Below are 23,015 nucleotides of genomic sequence, written 5' to 3' on the forward strand. Positions count from 1 at the left end.
CACAGAGGGAGAGTGCAGCGAAAGGGACAGCCAAAGTCAAGGCTGTGGAAGGATGGTACCTTACAACTCAATGGGGGATCTTGGTAATTTTCTACCAGTTATGTATGTGGCTTAGGAATGGAGGAGGGGAAGGGAATAGGGCAATGATCTGTTTTTTAATTATTTTGGCTAGACAGATGTAGACTGAGTTGCCTCATTAAAAGGGCTGCAGGGACTGGCAAATCTTAAGACAAAATTTACCTTCACAGGCGGCACTTTGTCCTCTGCATCTTGTAAGTTTAATTCTTGCCACTGATTCATTTTCTCTTGTAATATACTAGAGGATTAAAAGCAGCCCAGGCAGCCATTCCAAAATAAATTAAATCTTAAAATTCCAACAAAAGTGATCAGCCTTATTTGCTAGAGATCGAGAGAGTAAAACTACATACAACAGGTGGGAATAAAGGTGGAAAAGCGTTGGCTCAATGAAAGAAGTAACTCTAATGGCTAGATCAATACAAAAGTGAAACAGGCTACTTAACCCTGTGAGGTAGCAAATCCTGATTCACTGAGAACCTATGTGCTAATCAATGTTATAAAACAACTGTCAGCCTCACAGCTCTGGTCAAGGTTATTTTTAGTATATGTTGGGGGAAAAGAGGCTTTGTCTTAATGTCCTTCTAAGCTACCCACCAAGCAATTGCTCCTTAGCATCCCAGACACTTCTCTGCCAGTCCCTAGGCTCAATTCTATTGGCCACTGACTAGAACAACAGGTAGAGTCTCCATGAAAACAACTATTTCCTTGCAACATTGCCACAGGAAGTGTGAGAGAGGCAAGCCTTTTCTAAGAATAACCATTAGTTTAGTATCATGGCTTTATTTAGTTTAGCACTATTTTTTAAACTTTCTTATGTTTATTTTTTGAGAGAGAGGGAGAGAAAGGGAGGGGCAGAGAAACTCTAAGCAGACTCTGCACGTTCAGCGCAGAGCCCAATGTGGGGCTCGAAATCACAAATGGTGAGATCATGACCTGACCCAAAACCAAGAGTCAGACACTTAACCGACTGAGACACCCAGGGGCCCCTAGCTTAGCACTATTCCAAAAATGATTGTACCTTGCTTTTGCTTCTGTATGTGTGGTAAAATCTCTTCAAAAGAAATACTCATTGGGCATAAACCAAGGCAGTTATAAAATAATCTATATTCTTGATCGTCCTTGTGACTTCATTTAAGATGGTCATTCCCTTAATTACACAAAGACTCAGGAGAAACTCTGAAATTACTTTCTTTAAGGGCTTGATTAAATTCTCAGCTAAAGGTTAATTTCTTTCCAGGCTTGGTCTGGGGGTTGAAGGGCTATGGGAGTTCCAGGGGTATAAAGATCTATATTGGACACAATCACTTTGCTAAGCTGCTGAAGTGGGCAGGAAGTTAAACCCATTGACCTTGGCTCTAACATAGTTGTTTACTGATTTCTTTGGTCCACTGTCTCTACCTCCACTGCATCATGAACCTGGGTCTCCCTTCTTCTACCAAACAGTTCCTCTCACAGTTGTGAGTGACCTTTATAAAATGTGAATTAGGTCCCTCAATTTTTAACAATGTTTGGCATAGCTGATCTTTGCCTACCTCTTCAACCTCAACTTGCACTCACTAAATCCTAGGTATACAGATATTCATTCAGTTGTACACAAATATTTCTTTAGTGATTGTTACATAACATATGTTGTTTTAAACAAAAGAAAAAAATCTTTTCCTCATGGAACTTAAGGTTTTGTTCCTTGAATAAGCCCAGTACTTTAGTGGGCCTCAAGGCCTTTGCACAAGCTATTTTCTGCTTAGAATGCTTTCTTTTCACTTCACATTCCTGTTTTGACTGTTTTATTTAAAGTAACTTCTTTTACTCCCACTGAAGAACTCTGTTTATTTCCTTCAGAACTTGTATCAGAGTATTATACTATACTTATTATATTAGTATATTTTTTTGTGTGTGTATATATGTGTATTTGTAATATATCTATGCCATGAGGCCAGGATCATGTTCATTTAATTTGCCACTGTATACTGAATCTGACTTCTTGCTGTCCACCTCCCAAGGCTTAGCATAATGAGCACATGGTAGGGTCTCAATAAACATTATTTGATATAAGACTCTGGGCTGTAATGTATAGAACTGTGGAATCATAGTGTATACCTGAGACTAATGTAACACTGTATGTTGATTATACTTCAATAACAACAACAAAAAAAGAATAAAGACTCTGGGTATATTTTTATTGAAAAGATTCACTGATGATCAAATTATACCCGGTTTCTATCTTTTTATATGTATATTTTAGACAAAAGTGGAAAAGTCTGAATTGCAATTTACTGGCAGTCAGATTGGCTACCTGACTTATTTTGTTCTTTAAAAATAGCCATGTGATAAATACCATGAAGGCAAAAACTCTTAATTCTGAAAGACTCCACTGCTAATGCCCAACTTCTCCATATGGTGCCAGTTTTTATAACAATCTAAACATACAAAAAGTATATACAGTACCAAATATTTATGAGCTTACAATATAAGTCATGAATGAGAGAGAGAGAGAAAAAAAAAAAACATTTATTGAACTGGACAAACAGGTTTTTGAGTCCAAAGGTGGCAAAGGTGTAGCTGAATAGAGCAAAAACAGAAACTGTTAAAAGAACAGTAGTGGAAGCACAAAAAGGAAGTTCCTTAATGAGAAATGTGTTTCTAGGGATAGTAGACATTATATTCTGGACCAAGTAGCTATAGGTCACAGACTGCAGTGCTGGTTACAAAGGGGTCCAAACTAGAGATGATGGATGTATTCTTACAAATCTAGTTCCACTACTGGATAGCAACTCCAAGCACAGGTTCTATGATCATAGGTCAGTAGCATATTTATTATCCTCTTCTATATAATTTCTTTTTCATTCTGTTGACAAATTAGTGAATATAGAAAATATATCCACAAAGTACAGAATTTCCAGACTAGATATACGAAACAAGATTTAAAACATGAGGATATATTTCTATAAATGGCCAGTCCTCTATAATGGGTACACTGCTAATGCAGTTATGAGCATACTGGGCTTCCACACAAGAGTTTATTTGAAGATATGATTCTATTACTTTAAAAAGTCTAAAGGATGGCACAGCTATTATAAATACACTTGAATTTTTTAAAAAGTAGGACTTCAAAATGTTTTCACTGACTTGCATAAATAAGGCCAAAAATGATCAAATATTCCATGGCCAACAAAGACCTAAAATAACAAAATATTTATATATATGTTAAATTCATTAATGTGTAAATACATTTGGTATTACTATAGAAACATAATAATTAGCTAATATATTAATTAATATCTACTAACCTGGGTTTTATATTAATAGATTAGCTACTATTAAATAATAAGCTATTTAATTAATGTACTGCTGACTTCCAGATTTTGCTGACCCACACACAGGTTCTAAAGAGATACATCTGAGTTTAAGGTGTTACCCCTGTCCTTGAAAACTGTCTCAATCATACTATTTTGGAATCTCACACACATGACTAATGTATAACTTGTATAAAAAGGACAGGTTGTCTTTAGCACTTGAAAATTACACAGCTAGAATAATATATGCTTTGCCTACAGTCCTCTCAGCACTGATGATAAACTCTCAGACTGTTCACAGGTATGACCTCTGTTGGTAGGACCCTATTTCTGATTTTGGCTCCACTTCTGCCTAATGGGGTTCTTAAATATAAATCTTTTCCCTAAAACTGGCCCTGTTTTGAACTAAAGTATACTAAGTCAAGTATTTCCTAATTCCTCCTTCCTTTAACATAAACTACACCAAACACAAAGATGAACACATTGTTTTCTACTATAGTGCCTTTAATAGAAGTACTGATAAGCTAAGAAATCTGTTCAATTTAGTTATTTACTTTTTAGAGGTTTTTTTTTTAATGTTTATTTATTTTTGAGAGAGAGACACACAACTTGAGCGGGGAAAGGGGCAGAGAGAGACGGAGATACAGAATCAGAAGCAGGCTCCAGGCTTTGAGCTGTCAGCACAGAGTCTAATGCAGGGCTCAAACTCATGAGCTGTGAGATGATGACATGAATGAAGTCAGATGCTTAACCAACTGGGCCACCTAGGTGCCCTAAAATAAGTTATTAAATATAGAAAATGAATAAAGACAGGACATATGTAGTTTGGACTCTTAAGCATATACCAATTCTTCCATGGCTCTCATTCTCTAACTGGGGTCTCCAAACTTTTCGACCATGCACCATGTATTAGTTTCAAAGGCCACCATAACAAAGTACCATAAACTAGATGGCTTAAACAAGAGAAAATTGTCTCACAGTTTTGGAGGCTAGAATCCGAGATCAAGGTGTCAGCACCACCTGTTCCTTCTGAGGGCAGTGAGGGAAAGATTTGTTTCATGCTCCTCCCATAGCTTCTGATGATATGCTGGCCACCTTGGAGTTCTCTGGCTTGTAGAAGCATCAGTCCAACATCTGCCTCCATCTTCATGTGGCGTGATCTATTTTATAAGGACACCAGTTATACTGGATTAGAGGCCCACACTACTCTGGTGTGATCTTAACTAATTACATCTGCAAGTACCCTATTTCCAAACAAAGTCATATTCTGAGATACTAGGGGTTAGAACTTCAACATGAATTTTGGGGAACACAATTCAATCTGTAACACACCATAATACATGTACATTTATTTATACACTATTCACATCCAGTACTGCATTAAGAATTATATACATTATAACCCCTATTTAAGTTTATTTATTTACTATTTTGAGAGAGAGAGCAGTGGAGGGGCAGAGAGAGAGGGAGAGAGAGAGAAAATCACAAAAAGGCTCCATGCTGTCAGCACAGAGCCTGATGTGGGCCTTAAACTCACGAACTGAGATCATGACTTGAGCTGAAACCGAGAGTCAGATGCCTAATCAACTGAGTCACCCAGGCGCCCCCTATAACCCCTATTTAATTGGAAATTTGAAAAAGATAAGGCAAAGGTAAATATACATGAAGTAGAGGCACCTGGGTGGCTCAGCTGGTTGCGTGTCTGACTCTTGGTTTTGGTTCAGGTCACAATCTCACGGTTTTAGGAGTTCACGCCCCATGTTGGGCTCTGTGCTGGCATGATGGAGCCTGCTTGGGCTTCTCTCTCTCTCCCTCTCTCTGCCCTCCCCTGCTTGTGCTGTTTCTGTTTCTCTCAAAATAAATAAGTAAACTTAAAAATATATACACATAACTAGTAATATTTTCTTTCTGACTCCTGACAGATTGCCTTGCACACTCCCTAGATTACAGACATCTCACCAATTTCAAGGATAAAATCAAGCTCTTTGGCTTAAAACATCCAACCTTCCACCATCTGCCCTCTGCTTACTTCACCTGCCTCGTCTCCTGTCACCCCCAACATATCTGGCATTGCAACCAGTCTGAACTATGTGCAATTTCCCACATGCGCTAGGCTCATTCTCGCTTCAACAACTCTGCACATGCTGTTTCCTATTTCTGGAATGCCCTCATTCTCTTCGCTTCCTGTAAACACACAGTGAACTCCCAATCATTTTCTAAAACTCAGCTCAAATGTCATCTCCTTTGGGAAGCTTTCACTGAATGCTCTAGGCAGCATGAAGCACTTTCTCAGTGTGTGTAGTACCTCGTTCCTATCTCTATCATGGAAAATCTGTTTACATATACATGTTAGGCTGAACTGGTATTTGACCATTTTTGACCTAAAAAAAGCAATTTCATATGGTTCAACTTAACATTTCAGTAGATGACAAGTCCATTGAGAGCAGGAAGCATGTTTTACTCATTTTTATATTTTTAGTGACTAAAATGAAGTTAGGCATAGAGTAAGTACTTAATATGTTTCCTGAACTTAAGGAAAGACTTACTTTAAAACCACAAACATCCTGCATTCAGATATTTCTTCTCAAGAATGGGATAAGTATTGACTTGGTGCCTCCCATAAGAATAACTATTGGTTTAAGCTTCATTGCTTTTATTTAGTTTAACAGTATTTTATTTTTTAAAAAAAAATTCTTTTAAACGTGTATTTATTTTTGAGAGACAAGAGAGACAGAGCATGAGGAGGGGGAGGGGCAGAGAGAGAGGGAGACACAAAATCTGAAGCAGGGTCCAGGCTCTGAGCTGTCAGCATAGAGCCTGACACGGGGCACGAACCCATGAACTGCGAGATCATGACCTGAGCAGAAGTCAGTTGCTTAACCGACGGAGCCACCCAGGCGCCCCTAGTTTAACGGTATTTTAAACCATTTTTCCCTGCTTTGGCATTTATATGTGTGGCAAAAATCTCTTCAAAATAGACTTTTAACTTAAAAAAAAAAAGAGAAATAGCAGGAAGAAGCTACCTGAGTATTGTTTTATAACCAACATCAAAGTATTTAATGATTTTACTTTCAAAGTATTTGTATGCTAAATGAAGAGATTAGTTGTGTGAAATGAATATATCATTTTAAATTCAAACAATTAGTAAGAACAAAAGTAAATCTAATTTCAAATTTCAAATTGTGCCTATTATTACTTGGTTTGTGAGAAAGCTGTGATAACTGCAATAGTGTTTAAGTATTACATGAGAGTTAAAATGTGAACGAGTCTTGTATGGCAAGCAGAACTATTCAGTTAAAGTCAGGAAGAAGCACCTGGTGAACCCCATGAGCAATTAGAAGGAAGTGAAACACAGTTACATGAACATTTTTCACTCTTCCTCATTTAAGCCCTTAAGTTAATAAGATGTGTTCAATGACTCCAACATGCCAAGGCAGTCGTGAGCAAAACCTTTCACAATCTGGCTCTAGCCCATTTGAGAGACTCCTCTCCTTTTATGGCACTTTGTGTCCTTTATACTTAACTACAATGAAGTTCTTACAGAGAATAGCATATTGAACATGTCATTCCTTATCTTTTTCCAAATGCTCGTTCCTCAGCCTCAAGAGTCCTTCTCCGTCTTCTTTGCTTACTAATCTTTAATTCTGCTTGAATATTCTCTTTTCCATCCAGAGCTGTTGATCTGCCTTTTCTATTTTCAATGTATATATTTCATGCTACCACTGCATTACTTTAATGACAGTGCTATAATTTAGGTTATGTCTGTTTTCTCAATTATATCGTCATGGTGTCCTGGGTCCATACAGATACTCACTACTGTTTGTTGTATGAATAAATGAATAAGAAATGAGAGAAGAGTCTTGAATAATGAAGCATCAACAAAAGGCTTATTGGAAACAGATCTTGTGACTAGATAGTAAGGTTTGCTCCATGAGGACAGACAGGGACCACGTCTGCCTTGTCTACTGCTATATTCCCAGAACTTAGCCTACTGTTGGGTACCAAGTGGATGTTTAGTAAGTATTTGCTAACTTGGGGCACCTGGTGACTCTTGATCTTGGGGTTGTGAGTTTGAGCCTCATGTTGGGTATAGAGATTACTTAAACAAAAACAGAAAAAAATAAGTACCTGCTAACTACTTAATGCATATGGACAATAAAAAGCAGGCTATCTAATAATTAGTTGAAAATAAACTGAAAAGGGGAATTCATAATAGGTAGTAAGAAAAGCAAGCACCTCTAGCATAAGTCGTAGTATATCAAGGAATAAAGAAACTGTAGAAAGTAATAACATCACTGAATAGCAAAAAAATTTTGGGGGTGCCTGGGTGGCTCAGTTGGTTAAACGGCCAACTGCAGCTCAGGTCATGATCTTGGGGTCCATGAGTTCGAGCCCTGCATCAGGCTCTGTGCTGACAGCTTGGTGGCTGGAGCCTGCTTTGGATTCTGTGTCTCCCTCTCTCTCTCTGCTCCTCCCCTGCTTGTGCTCTATCTCTGTCTCTCAAAAATAAATGTTAAAAAACTTAGAAAAAAAGTTTTTAATTACTAAAATCTCTCATCATAAACATGAGAGATTATCCTGGGAGGCAGAAGAGTTAATGTGAGTTGAGATAAATATGATTTGTATTTTCAATTATCTATACAGCAGTAATTGGCATTATTAGTATCCCAATAGAAATAAAAATAATGATGTCCTCTGCATCTTTAAAAAATCTGTATCATTTGCCACTAACGTATTTATATTTTTCTGTTTAATGCCTCTACCTGGAGTATCAGAAATAGTATTTAATCCCCAAACTAAGTTATTTATTGATTTATAAGCACTACACATTATGACTGTATACCTGTAGTTATATTGATGCTGCATTACTTTAGGCTTATTTTCCTATGATAATCATTGAAGCACTTCCCTTGGTATTTAGACCTTTTGTGCCTCTAATAGCTATGCCTATGTGCTGACAGTTCACGGTGAAGAAGAAGAGACTCAACATCTATACTCCCCACACTTGTGACCTGTATCAAGGTGATGAGCCAGGCACACTGCTAGTATTTGTGAACTCAAATGGCAAGATTAAGACTTCAAGACCAATTCCACCCAAGTTACAATAACTTTACAAAAAGAAAGTTTATCCACTTTGGCCATTGGACTCGTCCATCTCTGTTGACAAGGATGGATATGGCAAACTTTGACCCGAGGCTTTGTGCCTTGGTATTCAAGGTTTCCAGGTACCAGATTTGTACCTTTTTTTTCCATCCTCTTCACTAATAGATGTTAAAACTCCCAGTGACAATAGTCTAGAACTTAGTATTTTTTAGGCATTAAAATCGAATATAGAGAAAAGACCAACAATAAAATCCTAAGAATAGGAATTACAGGGGTGTCTGACCGGTTCAGTCAGTGGAGTGGGAGACTTGATGTAAGCATTATGAGTTTGAGTCCAATGTTGGGTGTGGAGATTACTTAAAAATAAGTTCTTAAAAAAAAAAAGAATAGGAATTACAATACAGCTTGAGTTAGATTTAAAAGTTAACTTAAAAAGTGGTTATTTATTTGATGGTTCTTTAGTATAGCTGTTTAATTATACATCTATTTTTGAATCAAATGGTATAGAAATAGTTATTCATCTGATGAGAATCAAGAGCCAGCACTTGAATCTAAGGCAAGATACATGTTACTTCATGGCTCTGTACAAACTATACAAAAAAGCTTTTCAAAGTAAAATCTGTAAAACTGAAATAATGAAATGATAACTTTGTGACAGTCATAGCTTCATAATTCCCTGGTTCTAGGAGCAGTGTTTGCACAAAACTGTTGTCTTCTAACTGTGGGTCATCCCCCTTGCCCCTTGGAATCTGTTAGACTTGCTTCACGATGTTCAGGTTACCCAGACTTTCTCTGGGCAACTGAATTATAAATTTTCTCTAAAAGCTGGAGCCAGGGGCGCCTGGGTAGCTCAGTCAGTTAAGCATCTGACTTCAGATCAGGTCATGAGCTCATGGTTTGTGAGTTCGAGACCCATGTCAGGCTCTGTGCTGACAGTTCGGAGCCTGGAGACCGCTTCAGATTTTGTGTCTCCTTCTCTCTCTGACTCATCCCCTGCTCATGCTCTGTGTGTGTGTGTGTGTGTGTGTGTGTGTGTGTGTGTCTGTGTGTCTGTGTGTCTCTCTCTCAAAAATAAACATTAGAAAATAAATAAATAAATAAATAAAAATAATAAAATAAAATAAAATAAAAGCTGAGGCCACTGTTTCTATAGGTCTGTTGGTCTTTCCTACTCTCTCCCACTCTCACTCCTTCCCCTAGTAGTAATGCTGGCCTATTCTTTTCTGGGAGATAAAAAAGCACCAGTACCCTAAGAAACATGGTACCTTTTTTGAATGCCCATTTTCAGAATATAGCAATTTAATTAACTGAAACTTCTAAAAAGGTCTGGTAAATGTTTGAATTTAAAATCTGATGCTTTAGGGGCACGTAGGTAGCTCAGTCAGTTAGGTGGCCGACTTCGGTCAGGTCATTATCTCACAGTTCCTGAATTCATGGGGCTCTTTGCTGTCAGGACAGAGGCTGCTTTGGATCCTCTTTCCCCACCCCCTGCCCCTCAAAATAAATAAAATTAAAAACAATTTTTTTTTTTTTTGATGCTTTAAAGTTCTGCTCTCCCCTGCAAGACAGGACACATTAGAAAGAAAACTGCTTTAGAGTCAGAATGAATGTGCCATTCGAGCTCAGTTTTGAAAATTGCCTTGGAAAACTTTTTTGAAAACACGGGATAAAGTGAAATGTCCACAAACATGAGGCTTATATGAGGCACTCAGTAAATATTATCCTTCTACCCATAGTAATGGTCAGATAGTGTGGCTAAAGCTACAAAGCAGAGAACAATTATTCTGGAGGTGAAGTTTTCCTGTTCGAAAAGAAAGGAAAGGGTATGTAGTAAAGAAAATTCACAAACTGGGTATAGGATTGGTTTTTCAATCCAGATATTCTATGAGTTTATCATTTTTCTTTACACCTCTTTGCCATACCTAGGTTTCATGGTTATATTTTACCCTCTACCCACCAGTCATCAACTAAAATAGTTCCTTCTTCCCAGAGAATTGAGTGGAACGACAAAACATGCTTTTAAGAGCTTTACAACATTGAATAAGGTTCCCGTCATACATTTTATAGGCTTCCTATCCTTTTCTAAAATGATCTGATGTCCTCCCATATTAAAATTCTGGCAGCAAAATTAACTCCAGAGAGACATATTTATAGATGGTTTCTATTTACTTTATTGGCCCCTTTTACTCTTTATACCTTCTTTCTGCTTTGTGGTTCCTTCTGGCTCTTCAATGAAGCCTTTAAACAGTGGGCTACTCCCTCACTTACACTTTTCAACTTCACTTTCCTCTACTTTGCTCTCTTTCTGCTGAACTTGAGTGCATACTCAAACTGGAAAGAAGATTGTGGTTGAGCAAGTGGTTGGCTTCTATTTGTTGGAAAATGATATTACTGGTTAAGAGGTGAGAATTCAACTCATCTAAAATGTTGAATAAAAAAATATATGGATTGGAAGCTTTCAATCTTGACCATTTACTGCCCTTTTTTTTTCCCTTTATCCAAGTTCCAGGCAGGAGAGAAAGGGGAAAGGGAAAATAGGCTAAGTGTCTCTTCCCACCCTTAAAAGGCCTTCCTGAAAACCTCATCCAAAGACATCCACCATATTATTGCCATCTCCGAGAGGAAGGGAGGTTGGGAAGGTTATTTTTTCTTGTTAACCTAGGCACATTGCAAACTAAATGAAATAAAGGTTCCGGTAGTAAGGAAGAAGGGGGCAAACAAATACTAGCCATCTCTGCCACAGAAATGTTGAGTTTGAGGTGTTTTTGACATATCCATGGAAGATGCTGATTAGATAGGTCATAAACACACAGGAACAGTCAGGTCTAGAGATGTCCATTGGGGAGCTATAACTATAAAACTAATTTATTAAAGTTATGGCATGTTTGAGATTGGCCAGGAAAAATAACGTGAGAGGGAAAAAAGTGTCCTTGCGTTGAAATTTCAGCGCCTCTACTATTTAATGCTTGAGAAGAAGAGGAACCTGTAAAATATTGTGAGAAGGAGCTGCATGATAAATCTGAAAAATTTTGGAGATAGCCAACTGAACTGAAAGTGGCTGCTGAATTTAACAGATAAGTGTCCCAAATTCATCTTTTATTTTTTAAATTATTTATTTATTTGTTTTTTAAGCAATCTCTATACCCAAAGTGGGGCTTGAACTTACAACTCTAAGATCAAGAGTCACATGTTCCACTGACTGAGCCAGCTGGGCGCCCCCATCTTTTATTTAGTTATTTTGCTTGTTTGTTTTTTGAGAGAGAGAGACAGAGCGTGCAAGCAGAAGAGGGGCAGATAGAGAGGGAGACACAGAATCCAAAGCAGGCTCCAGGCCCTCAGCTGTCAGCTCAGAGTCCGATGCAGGGCTTGAACCCACGAACTGTGAGATCATGACCTGAGCCAAAGTTGGATGCTTAACTGACTGAGCCACCCAGGTGCCCCAGATCCTTTCTTTTAATTTTTTATAAAAAAAAAAAATTTAATGTTTATTTTTGAGAGAGAAAGAGAGCGCGCGTGCACAAGTGGGGCAGCGAGACAGGGAGACAAAGAATCCAAAGCAGGCTCCAGCCGTCAGCACAGAGCCCAACATGGGGCTTGAACCCAAAAACCGTGAGATCATGACTTGATCCAAAGTCAGACACTTAACCAACTGAGCCACCCAGGCACCTACCTAGATCCTTTATTTTTTAAAAAACATTTTATGTTGGATACTATTTGGTTAATAAATGCTATTTGGGTACTTTAATTCTTTCTCGTATCTCATAATAATTGAATGCCTCTTATTTATTTCTGTATGAAACACTTCTATTTACAACATATAGTATGCTTCAACCCTGGGATCTCAAATAGCTTCTTTCCTACTTCGTAAGTTCAGTGATTACAATTAGGGTGAGGGAAAGGATTTACATAATCATTACAGAGCCCAGTGTCGGTATACCAAAGAAATTGATGATGTATCTATGGTTCAGTGGGTTCTTGCCATATATGTATACATGGACTTCAAACTTGATAGAAATCTTATTTGCCAGTAGAAAGGGCAATAATGTAATATATGCAGCTTCCTAAGTTTCCTTTTCTGAAGGTAAGTCCAATAGTTCTTTTAACAGGTTAGGTGTGGATAGATGCAATGTTGATCTAAAGGTTTTTTACTCCACTAGTACAACAAAAGGTTTTCAGATACACACAAAGAGACTAAGTAGCCTTAGATACTATGTTGTGTTCTAATTTAATAGAGTTCTTTTTGAAATTTATTTAGAGTTGCTTAACTCTATAATTCTGAAGACAGCTACCAAAGAATCAAAATTGACCCTCTTACTCCTGTCACTACTTCATCTATTATCTAAACATACCTTTCTTCCTAAAGGACAGAATTATAATCAGTGTTTTTCTTATAGCCTTGAACATCCCTGTAGGAGATATAATGCCACATAAAATCTCATGCTATAACTTGGTGTTGTTTTACTTATTCAGCTGGAGCCGTTCTGTACCTTTGGGAAAAAAGTTATATAGAATGGCATTTTGGTTGTATGAATTTTCAGTGCACAAATGTACAAATATATTAGGAAACAATTACTATGACTGAAACCCATATGTGGACATAACTGGATTCATCAGAAAGCTAAAATTTTGACTTTTTTTGGTGGTTTTACCTTTAGACTACTATAGAACTATTCTATCATTTTCTGGTGAAAACAATTATATTGGCAAATCATAATTCAGACTGACTCACTGACTGATTTATCTATACTGATATATCCAATAAACATTTGTTGAGTGGTTAATGTATACAAGGCATTTTGTTAGATTCTACAGATACATAGGTGAATCAGAGTGAATAAAAAAAAGATATGATCTGTGTCCTATGGAGCTTACTGTTTACCGAGGGAGATGATAAAAAGTAAAGAAATAATTGTAAAGTAATTATAAACTGTGACAGGTGCTCTGAAACAGAGAGAATACTGTGATAGAGAATAATGAAAAGAGAGCCACCTTCAATTGAATGGTCACAGATAGCCTTTAGGACACCTGCAAGAATAGAGAGTTGGGGGTGGGAGGGAGGAAGCATTCCAGGCAGGGGAAACAGCCTGGGCAAAGGGTCTCAGATAGGAATGGGCATGATTAAGGAAAAGAGAGAAAGCTAGTGTGGCTAATGCAGCATGAGTGGAGTGTGGCATGCGATCTTCAACCATCTTTTCACATGGTATAAAGGTAGAAATCAAAATCCTAAAACAACAGTCAGCAAACTATCTCTTGCAGTCAAATCTAGCCTGCTTCCTAATTTTATATAGTTTTACTGAAACATAATCACACCCATTCATTTACATGCTATCTATGGCTGTTTTTGTGCAACAAACAATATTTGCTACAAAGACCATGTGGTCTGCAAAGCCTAAAATATTTATTACTGGACTCTTTAAAAACAAATTTGCTGGCCCCTGTACTAGACGTAGACTAAATTAGAACTGACGACATGGTAGCTGAAAAGGTCAGGCTTTCTTAAAGCAAAGAACCACTCTTTACAAGCAATAACTCAAGTCAGAAAGACACATAAAGATGAGCAGGTCAATGTGGTAGAAGCAGGGCTTTGAGATGTCCAAGCCAGATTGGTAGAAGAGATGTCTTTAAGGTTAATATGGGGTTTTATAAAGCACAAAGACCTTCAGCCAAGGGTGTCAGGAACCTGGACAAGGCCAGAGGATAGTGTACTGGCACAGTGAAAATATAGTTCAGCTCAGGAATACTGGAGGGCATCATGTATACAGAAGCCAGATTCTAAGAGGTGCAGCAGGCAGCTCTAAGCTCTGCTAACAAACATTATGGCTGGAAACCTGAGTATAAGTTGACTCCTGAACAATATGGGGACTAGAGGTCCTAACTGTTACCTGTGCAGTCAAAAATCCACATACAACCTTGACTCCCCAAAAACTTAACTACTAGCAGCCTACTATTGACTAGAAACCTTAACAATACCAGTAAACTAATATATATTTGGTATGTTGTTTATATTATATACCGTAATCTTATAATAAAGTAAGCTAGAAAAAATGTTACTAATAAGGAAAATATTTGTAGCCCTGTACTATGGTTATTGAAAAAAATCCACGTATAAGTGGACCCATGTAGTTGACATTTATGTCATTCAAGGGCCAAATGCATTTACTTAGCATCTATTTCAGCAATTGACAAAGGTAGGGTTGTGCATTAACAAACAAAACTCTCAAAACCTACCTTACCCAAACTAAGCTGTTCTTTTCTAGATCAGAAGTCACACTGGGTTACACGCCTGATAAGTTTTGTTTGGCTCACACAGCTTCTTAGGAAACTTCACATTAAAAAAATCTAGATATCTAGCAAGTAGGCCCACTGCATTTCCATACGGAAATATCAGTTAGAGCTGAGAAGCAAATGTACCTTGTAGATAAGGCAAGTATTCTTAGTTTTCCACAGTCCTCACCACTTCTTACTAGATAACATTCAGCTTGCCTTATTTTTATTATTTTTGAATGTACCCAGACCATCTGGCATTCAAGTTTGTAGCCCCAGGTTCCCATCTTATCATAAAGATCACAAACCTGCACTTTACACAGGTCTTTTCAATATACATTTATTGAGCACTGACCATCCCAGATACTATGCACACAAATATAAATACTGCATTATCTCTGTCATAGAGGAGCTCACAGGCTAAAAGCAGAGACCAATGATCCTATGTAGAATGATGATGGCACAAAGGGATGCTCAATTCTCACTGACCAGTCAGGAAGCACCGCCAAGGGAGATATTTAAACTAAATCTGAAAGGGCAAGCAGAGCTTTATTACTGTATTCCAGGCAGAGGAAACAGAATGCACATGGCGACAGGGAGTGCAACTCTTTTAGCAATTACACATAATTCAGAATAGATGAAAGAGAGGGAAGCTGTAAGAGAGTTAGAAAGATAGTGGTGGGGTTATATATCAAGAATGGCTCCTATCTACACTAAAAAGTGACTTTCATTTCATTTGCAAAAGAGAATTCCTGAAGAGACTGAAGGATAATTGAGTTTACATTTTAAAGGTTTTTTTTTTTTTTTAATTATTCTTGAGAGAGAGAGAGAGAGAGCGCGCGAGAGAGAGCGAGCGCATGAGCAGGGGAGGGGCAGAGAGAGAGACGGAGGGAGAGAATCCCAAGCAGGCTCTGCACTGTCAGCATGGACCCCAACGCAGGGTTCCAACTCACAAACCATGAGATCATGACCTGGGGCAAAATCAAGAGTCGGACATTTAATTAACTGAGCCACTTAGGCACCTCCAGATTTACATTTTAGAAATACAATTTGGTAGCAACATGGAGCATAGTTTAGAAGATGCCAGACTGAACGCAGACAGACCAGTTCGTAAGGAAATCACTGACAAAACCCAAGATGGCTTGAGGCCTGAAGGCAAGAAGCAGCAGCAAGAATGAAGAGGAACTGGCTAGAGACAGTGACCCACTGAATGTGGAGGAGGAGGGAAAAAAGAAGTCAAAGATTCCCAAGTTTGTAGCTTGAATGGTAAGGAATGTAGGAGATGACACAGGGGAGGATGGGAATGGGTGGTATGAACTCAGAGGTATTTGTGGCCACACTGGTGGCTATGTCCGCTTGGCATCTGGGTAAGAGTCAGTAATCAGATACAAGGTTAAGGCAGGTGGGAAGTTGGGAACTGTCAGCATTTGTGAGCGATCAGAAGACACTGTGATGCATACTATCACAAAGAAGTGTGCAAAGTGAGATCAAGAGCAGGGACATATGCCAAACACTTAAATGGAAAAGAGGGAACAGTGCTCAGGCCGGCTACAGAAGAGCAAGTATAGACATTGCCAGCAGCATGGAGAGGAAGAGAATTAGAGTGTGAGGAACTGAGGTGTTAGTAAATGTTTGCTACCAATTACATACTATAGACTCTAGGCTGGAGAGTGAAGAAAGTATAGAAAGGATGGATTAGTATAGGGCTTCCAGATTTACTCAGAAAATTAAAAAGGGGCATCTAGTTAAGCTTGAATTTCAGATAAACAAAGAATATTTTTGGGGTGCCTGGGTGGCTCAGTCGGTTAAGCATCTGACTTCAGCTCATTTCATGATCACACAGTTCGTGGGTTTGAGTCCCGTGTTGGGCTCTGTGCTGACAGCTTGGAGCCTGGAGCCTGCTTCAGATTTTGTGTCTCCCTCTCTCTTCGACCCTCCCCTGCTCGTACTCTGTATCTCTCTCTCTCTCAAAAATAAATAAACATTAAGAAAAAAAATTAGGGGCACCAGGATGGCTCAGTGGGTTAAACATCTGACTTCAGCTCAGGTCATGATCTCATGGTTCATGAGCTTAAGCCCTGTGTTGGGCTCTGTGTGGAAAGCTCAGGGCCTGGAGCTTGCTTCAGATTCTGTGTCTCCCTCTCTCTCTGCCCCTCCCCTTGCACTCCATCTCTCAAAAATAAATAAACATTAAAAAAAATTTTTTTTTAATTAAAAAAAGATTATCTTTTTAGTATAAATACATTCCAAATTATGTAGGGGGATACTTATATTAAAAATTTATTCATTGTTTACCTGAAATCCAAATTTAACTGGGTGTCCTATATTTTATTTGGCAATCATAATTAGGTAAAAAAGAAAGATCTAGAGTCTGGGAGTACTCCTGAGGTCAAAGGGAAGGGTATGGTATAGAGGAATGAGGAACCTGAATATTAAAACACTGTAGTTTAGGATTTCAGAGATGGAAGAGTGATGAAAAGGATCAGGAAAGGGCTATGTTGTGACTGAAACAGAATGGAAATGCAAGTCCTAGAAGAAACACTGAGGCAAGAATATTGGATGGCTCATTAGTGTGGACACTGAGGTCAGTTAAAATGTTGGCTGAAGGGTACAGGGCATGAACATAAGCAAAATATCAAAATCTTCATTAAGTGTGGCAAAATGACCAGGAAGTCAGTGAAGGATGATACAGCCATACCACAAAAATCTGATAGGAGGGAGGGATTTTGACATGACTTTGAAAGACTACTAACAACCTGAAATTCTGTGAGAGGGACAGAGAGAATCTTAAGCAGGCTCAAGACCAGTGTGGAGTCTTGATGTGAGATCATGACCTGAGTTGAAATTAAGAGTCGGACACTTAACTGACTGAGCCACTCAGGCGCCCTGAGAAGAAACAACTTTCAAATGTACAGGCTGTGTCCTCAAGGTTTCAAACAAGATGGAGAAGCAGGGTATATGGGGTATGTTTTCAACAGAGCTTGTTATAGAGGAGAGAATGAAAAGGTGTGGGAAAGATTATCAGTGAGTTGATAATAACAACGAAAAGCAGAAGAAATGGGGATAAAAAGAACAGGAACAAACAAGGAATCTAGTCTTGATGGGGAAGAAAAGGTAGGCTTTCTAAACAAGTGAGAATTGGCTTAAGTTGAGATCCAAAGGAAGTGATTTCTCACCAGCATCTCATGTTCATCAGGTCCAAGGTCAGGAAGTAGTCCAAACTTGTCCCTTTTCCAATGTTTCCTAGCTCAGTGAATGGTACCACTGTCCATCAAGTCATGCAGGTTAGAAATAATGGAGGTATTCATGATATCTTGCCTCCATTATGCTCATTATCCAAACGATCACAGAAGCATCAGGTAAGGAGAGAAGCTTTCCACACAGTGGAAACATATGTGATATTCTTAGGTTGAAAGATAGCATGGTGCATTTTAGAAACTAAAGAGCTTTTACCTTGATACAGAAGAAAGTACTAGATCATGATGTGTCTTGTAGGTCACATTAAGGATTTGCTCTTTATCCTAAAAGCAATGGAAGCCACTGGCAGGTGTGAAGCAAGGAAAGAGACATTACCAAATTTAGGTTTTGAAAAGAGCATTCTAGGTAGAATGGAGAACAGATTTGAGAAAAGAAGAATATAGGGAAATCACAACAAAGGTCAGTGTAGTTATCCTGGTGCAAGGGGGCAGTACTTTGAATAGGGTACCAACAATGGGCATGGAGAAAAGTGGATGGTTTCAGTAAGGCAGCAGAGATTAAGCCAACAGGAATTGGTGACAGTGATGGGAATTCTCTCCTAATATTATAAGGAATGATCTAGTTGAAAGAGAATGGTTGATTACACAGGAAAGAAAACAGTTAATTGAATGCTGATAACAGTAATAGTGCAAACTGAATTACCTGGAAGGATCTTCCTCCAATTGCAAAGTGTAAGGAGTCCATGAGATCAGGGGACCATGTGTGCCCAGATCAGGGGGCAGACAGAGCTGTGCTGATTAGACATCACTATTTGCAGGAAGTGAAGGATGTGGACGTAAGCTTGGACATGTTGAATGCACACATGCAAGGTTTCTTCTGGTGTGGTAAGTGAAGAAGCTGGGAATGGGAAGAGAATGGGATGCATCTGAGAATGCTAGAAATATGAGAGTTCTAAATTTAAACCTGGCCTTCCAGATCATTATTTCAGTAGATACATCATGTATTAGAATAGAATACATTTTTTTTTAAGATTTTATTTTTTAGATAATCTCTACACCCAATGTGGGGCTCGAACTTAAAACCCTGAGATCAAGAGTTGCATGCTGCACTGACTGAGTCAGCCAGGTGCCCCAGAATATTTTTTTTTATAATAGTTTGTTATCTTGATTTATAACTTAAATGTTAAGACACATGGTACGTGAGCCTCTGAGCCACATTTGCCCAGGCTCTGCAAATTTAAGGTTAGGACTGATAAGAGTGCATAATAGTATAAAAGACTATATATAGTGCAAGCAGAAAAAAATTCCTGAAGGTGAGAGTACATCGTAGGTGAGAGTACATCGTAGATGGGCCCTTACAAAGTTAGACATCCTAGACTTCTATGTGGGAGATGAGGAAATAAATGGCACAAGTTTCCAATTACCATATTACCATACACAAGAGACACATTTATGCGCTTGGAAGGTCAACAATTAAGAAGCTACTCTAGGGCGCCTGGGTGGCTCAGTCAGTTAAGCATCTGACTTCAGGTCGTGATCTCACAGTTTGTGAGCTAGAGCCCCGCGTCAGGTTCTGTGCTGACAGCTCAGAGCCTGGAGCCTGCTCGGATTCTGTGTCTTCTCCTGTCTCTGCCCCTCCCATGCTCATGCTCTGTCTCTCAATAATAAATAAACATTAAAAAAAAATTTTTTTTTAAATAAAAAAAAGAAGCTACTCTAATTGTAATGGTTTCAGTGTGACTTTGTAAAGCTTCTTGCATATGGCAGAAGTTTAGAGCATGGAAGAGACCTTAGTGATCATGTAATTGAATTTATTCCGCTAAAACAGAGGCTCTGACAGATGAAGCATTGTGACGGAGGTCACAAAGCTAGTTAGTAGCTGATGATTTTCAGCCCCATCCTCTTAGTCTGCTTTTCCACCAATGTACCTTTTCGTGAATACATATGCTGACAATCAATTGCAACCACTAAGTTTTCACTTTCTTTCCCTGATATGTATTAAAGGAAGTAAATACTTTGATTATTTAAAAAATCTGACGCACCTAAAAAAAGGACCACTATTAAATGTTGACTCCAAAGTATTCTAAACAAACAAAAAAGGGAAAACAAAAAATTCCAATTTCATACGGTCACAAGAAATGATAATCCTGGAAAGTTACTTTTAACTGTTTTCCAGAAAGTTACAGGTAACTTGGGGCTCCTTTTAAGACTTAAGAATATTCTCCGACTGCTCATTTCCTGATTTGACTTTTATTTTTGCGTCTGTTCCTTTGACTTGCTAATCTCCTGTGAGACCTCAGAGTTAAATTAAAATCTTACTCCTCGCCTCGGTTGCAACTGTACTACTGTACCTCATCTCCCCCAATTCCTTATCTTCTAAGCTAGAAATCAAAACACACGCTTATAAAACATCGAACACTCAGGATGCTAACCACTATTTTACAGTTAAAAAATTTTTTTTTGCCTTTCAAACATCAATAAATATCGCTAACGGATTTTTCTTAGCAAGTTTCATTTATAACAACTGCAATAAAATTAAGATCTTTACGGGTGTATCATAAAAGTTTAAAAGAAAATTTCTCCAGGGGGTCTTACCTTCAAGCTCGGAAGAAATCCGAAAGTTCTGGGTTTGCAGGAAGTTATCTCCCTCAAAGCATTAGAGCTGACGATCTTAGCAACAGTAACAAATCTTGTCAGGACACCAAGTGATTTTTGGTCCCTCCCATCCAACTGCCTAACAGAAGGAAGGACTTGATTCCGCACACAATTTTCTCCTCTGAGCTAAGCATCTGCGAAACTCGGATTTCTGAGAGCGAAGAGAAAGGGAGGGACCAAAGGGACCCCAAGGCAAAAAGGAAGAGAAAGTGATACAAAAAAAGTCGTCGAAACAGAGTCGAGTGCGACCTGGCGGGGGCAGATTTGGGGGTCCATTCCGAACACTCACGGGGCACCAGAGTTCACGCTGGCGACAAGTGGAAGACCCTCCCCTCACCGCAAGCTCCGCCACTAAGCCGCGCCCAGAGGAGCTGTGACCTCCAAAACGGGTCCGTTTGGCGATCCTGCCTCTTCGGCTCCAGATTCGCGCCTTTGGTTGGCTCCCAGAGGGATCCCTCAGCATGGTTCGTCCAATGGAGGGCTTCGCCGGTGGCCCGTCCGCTCCGCCCCTCCCCGCCCCTCGCCCGCCCCTCGCTGAGGGCCCGCCCCTGCCCCGCGCCCGGGAGCCGAGGAGAGTAAATACAACAGGAGCGCAAAATGGCGGAACCGCCGAGCCCCGTGCACGGCGCTGCCGCTGCCGTCTCGGAGAAAGAACCGTTTGGCAAATTGCAGCCCCCATTCCGGGACCCACCAGGTCCTCTGTCGGCCAAGAAGGTCCGGACTGAGGAGAAGAAGGCGCCGAGGAGACTGAACGGAGAAGGGAGCAGCGGCGGGAACAGCAGGCAGCTGCAGCCGCTGGCGGCACCTTCGCCTCAGAGCTATGGCAGCCCTGCGTCTTGGAGCTTTCCCGGTCTGTCTGCTGCCTCCTCCCCGTCCTCTGCTCGGAGCAGTTTCTCTTTTTCCGCTGGCACCGCGGTCCCTTCGTCAGCCTCTGCTTCCTCATCTCAGCCGGTGCCGCGCAAACTGCTGGTCCCTCCTACGCTGCTGCACGCTCAGCCTCACCATCTCTTGCTCCCGGCCGCCACCTCCTCGGCCAACGCCAAGCCGCGCCGACCCAAGGAGAAGCGAGAGAAGGAAAGGAGGAGGCACGGCCTCGGCGGGGCAGGCGAGGCCAGCGGGGCCGCCCGGGAGGAGAACGGGGAGGTGAAGCCGCTGCCGCGAGGTGGGTGCTGGCGCTGGGAGGGGGAGGGGAGGGCGCCCCGGGTCCCCGCGTCCCCGCCACCTCCTCGCGCCCGCGGGGCCCGGGCAGGGGGAGTGTGGCGGTCGCGGGCGCCAGCCTGGAGGGGGCGGGAGGCGTCCCGTTCTCAGCGGACGGTTTTGCAGTCCCTTTGGGGACAGGAAATGGAGCCTGTAATTTCAGTTGCAGCGAGGGGAATGCCCGAAACTCTCATTTTTAAATATTGTTTCTATCTCCCAGTTAATGCGCTGAAAGATTTGTAGAATTCGGTCTAGAGTACCCGCTTAGGTGTGCTGGACTACGGAGGGAGATGGGAGGTGATGGGATCGCGAAGGGTTTGGTCTTGTAAAAGATTCTTGATTATTTAGACCGTTTAGACGTGATCGCGGAATTCGTATTTGTGACCACAGGCTCCAGCGCCAGAAAATCCTGTCAAAAAAGGGGTGTGGAGAGCATTGGCGTCAGCTGGAAGCTACCAGAGGCCCGAGCTTTTCATCCCTATTAGGGAAATGAGGTAGTGTGCAGGGCCCGAAGTGTGCTGTTTCATAAGGTACCTTGCGCACCGCTCCGTATTCTCAAGTGTTTTCTGGGGTCCTCTTTGGAATACCACCACCCTTCGGAGAGAATTTTCAGCCATATTCTTTTTTCCCGCAGCAAATGATAAAATCAGGAGCGTTGACGTTTTTTGGTCAGATCAAGTGACTGCAAAATGTTTTAACATCAGAAAATGGCAAATTCACGAGCGTCCGTTTCAGACAGGGCTAGGCAGTTTTCTTTTAAAATGTAGGCTAGCCATATAATTTTCCGAAAGTGTTTATTTAAAATAGATGGTCCTACTTATTTCGTTATTGATATATAGTGATCTGACGGTGGCACAACATGGAGCCTGGTTGAAAAGTAGATTTTTATGTGATCAAAAGACTAAAGCATATAATGATGTTTATTATAACTATACATTGAAAATGTACTGTGAAAGTATCATTGTTTCTTAGGAAAAACGACATGTCAAGCAGTGTTAGCATTGCTGATCGAATTGTAGCTTGAATCATGAATAATGCTGTTTGAGTGGCAGTTTTCACAGTTTTTAAAAATGCTGCACAGGAGTATGTAGTAACGGTTACTTCTTCCCTGCTGTTTTGCTTATAGCAAAGCTTTGACATCTAAGCATAGCCATCAGGAACTCTGGCACTGAGTAAAGTTCTCTCAGTTTTGGACTGTGTTGCTTCTAGGAAAGTGGTTTTGAGGATG

General features: G+C 40.0%; 1 protein-coding gene and 1 long non-coding RNA gene across 3 annotated transcripts in view; one reads left to right on the forward strand and one right to left on the reverse strand.

Annotated features, from left to right (window-relative positions):
* Positions 1 to 21,013, reverse strand: part of LOC122487805 — a 37,019-nt gene extending 16,006 nt beyond the window's left edge. Inside the window, exons 1-3 of one of the 2 annotated variants that reach the window (XR_006298476.1) lie at positions 20,531 to 21,013; positions 18,639 to 18,833; positions 4,350 to 4,531 (exon numbers count right to left, since the gene is read on the reverse strand). This is a non-coding gene — a long non-coding RNA (uncharacterized LOC122487805). Of the gene's footprint in view, positions 1 to 2,234; positions 4,532 to 18,638; positions 18,834 to 20,530 lie in introns of those variants that run through there. The other variant, XR_006298475.1, reaches the window with a different exon arrangement.
* A 137-nt stretch (positions 21,014 to 21,150) lies between these two features.
* Positions 21,151 to 23,015, forward strand: part of RSBN1L (round spermatid basic protein 1 like) — a 67,912-nt gene continuing 66,047 nt past the window's right edge. The window contains exon 1 of the mRNA XM_043588688.1: positions 21,151 to 21,752. Within this exon, the coding sequence (XP_043444623.1) occupies positions 21,188 to 21,752 (565 nt within the window). The 5' untranslated portion in view covers positions 21,151 to 21,187. The remainder of the gene's footprint in view (positions 21,753 to 23,015) is intronic.

Source organism: Prionailurus bengalensis, chromosome A2, assembly GCF_016509475.1.
Source record: "Prionailurus bengalensis isolate Pbe53 chromosome A2, Fcat_Pben_1.1_paternal_pri, whole genome shotgun sequence".
NCBI lineage: Eukaryota > Metazoa > Chordata > Mammalia > Carnivora > Felidae > Prionailurus > Prionailurus bengalensis.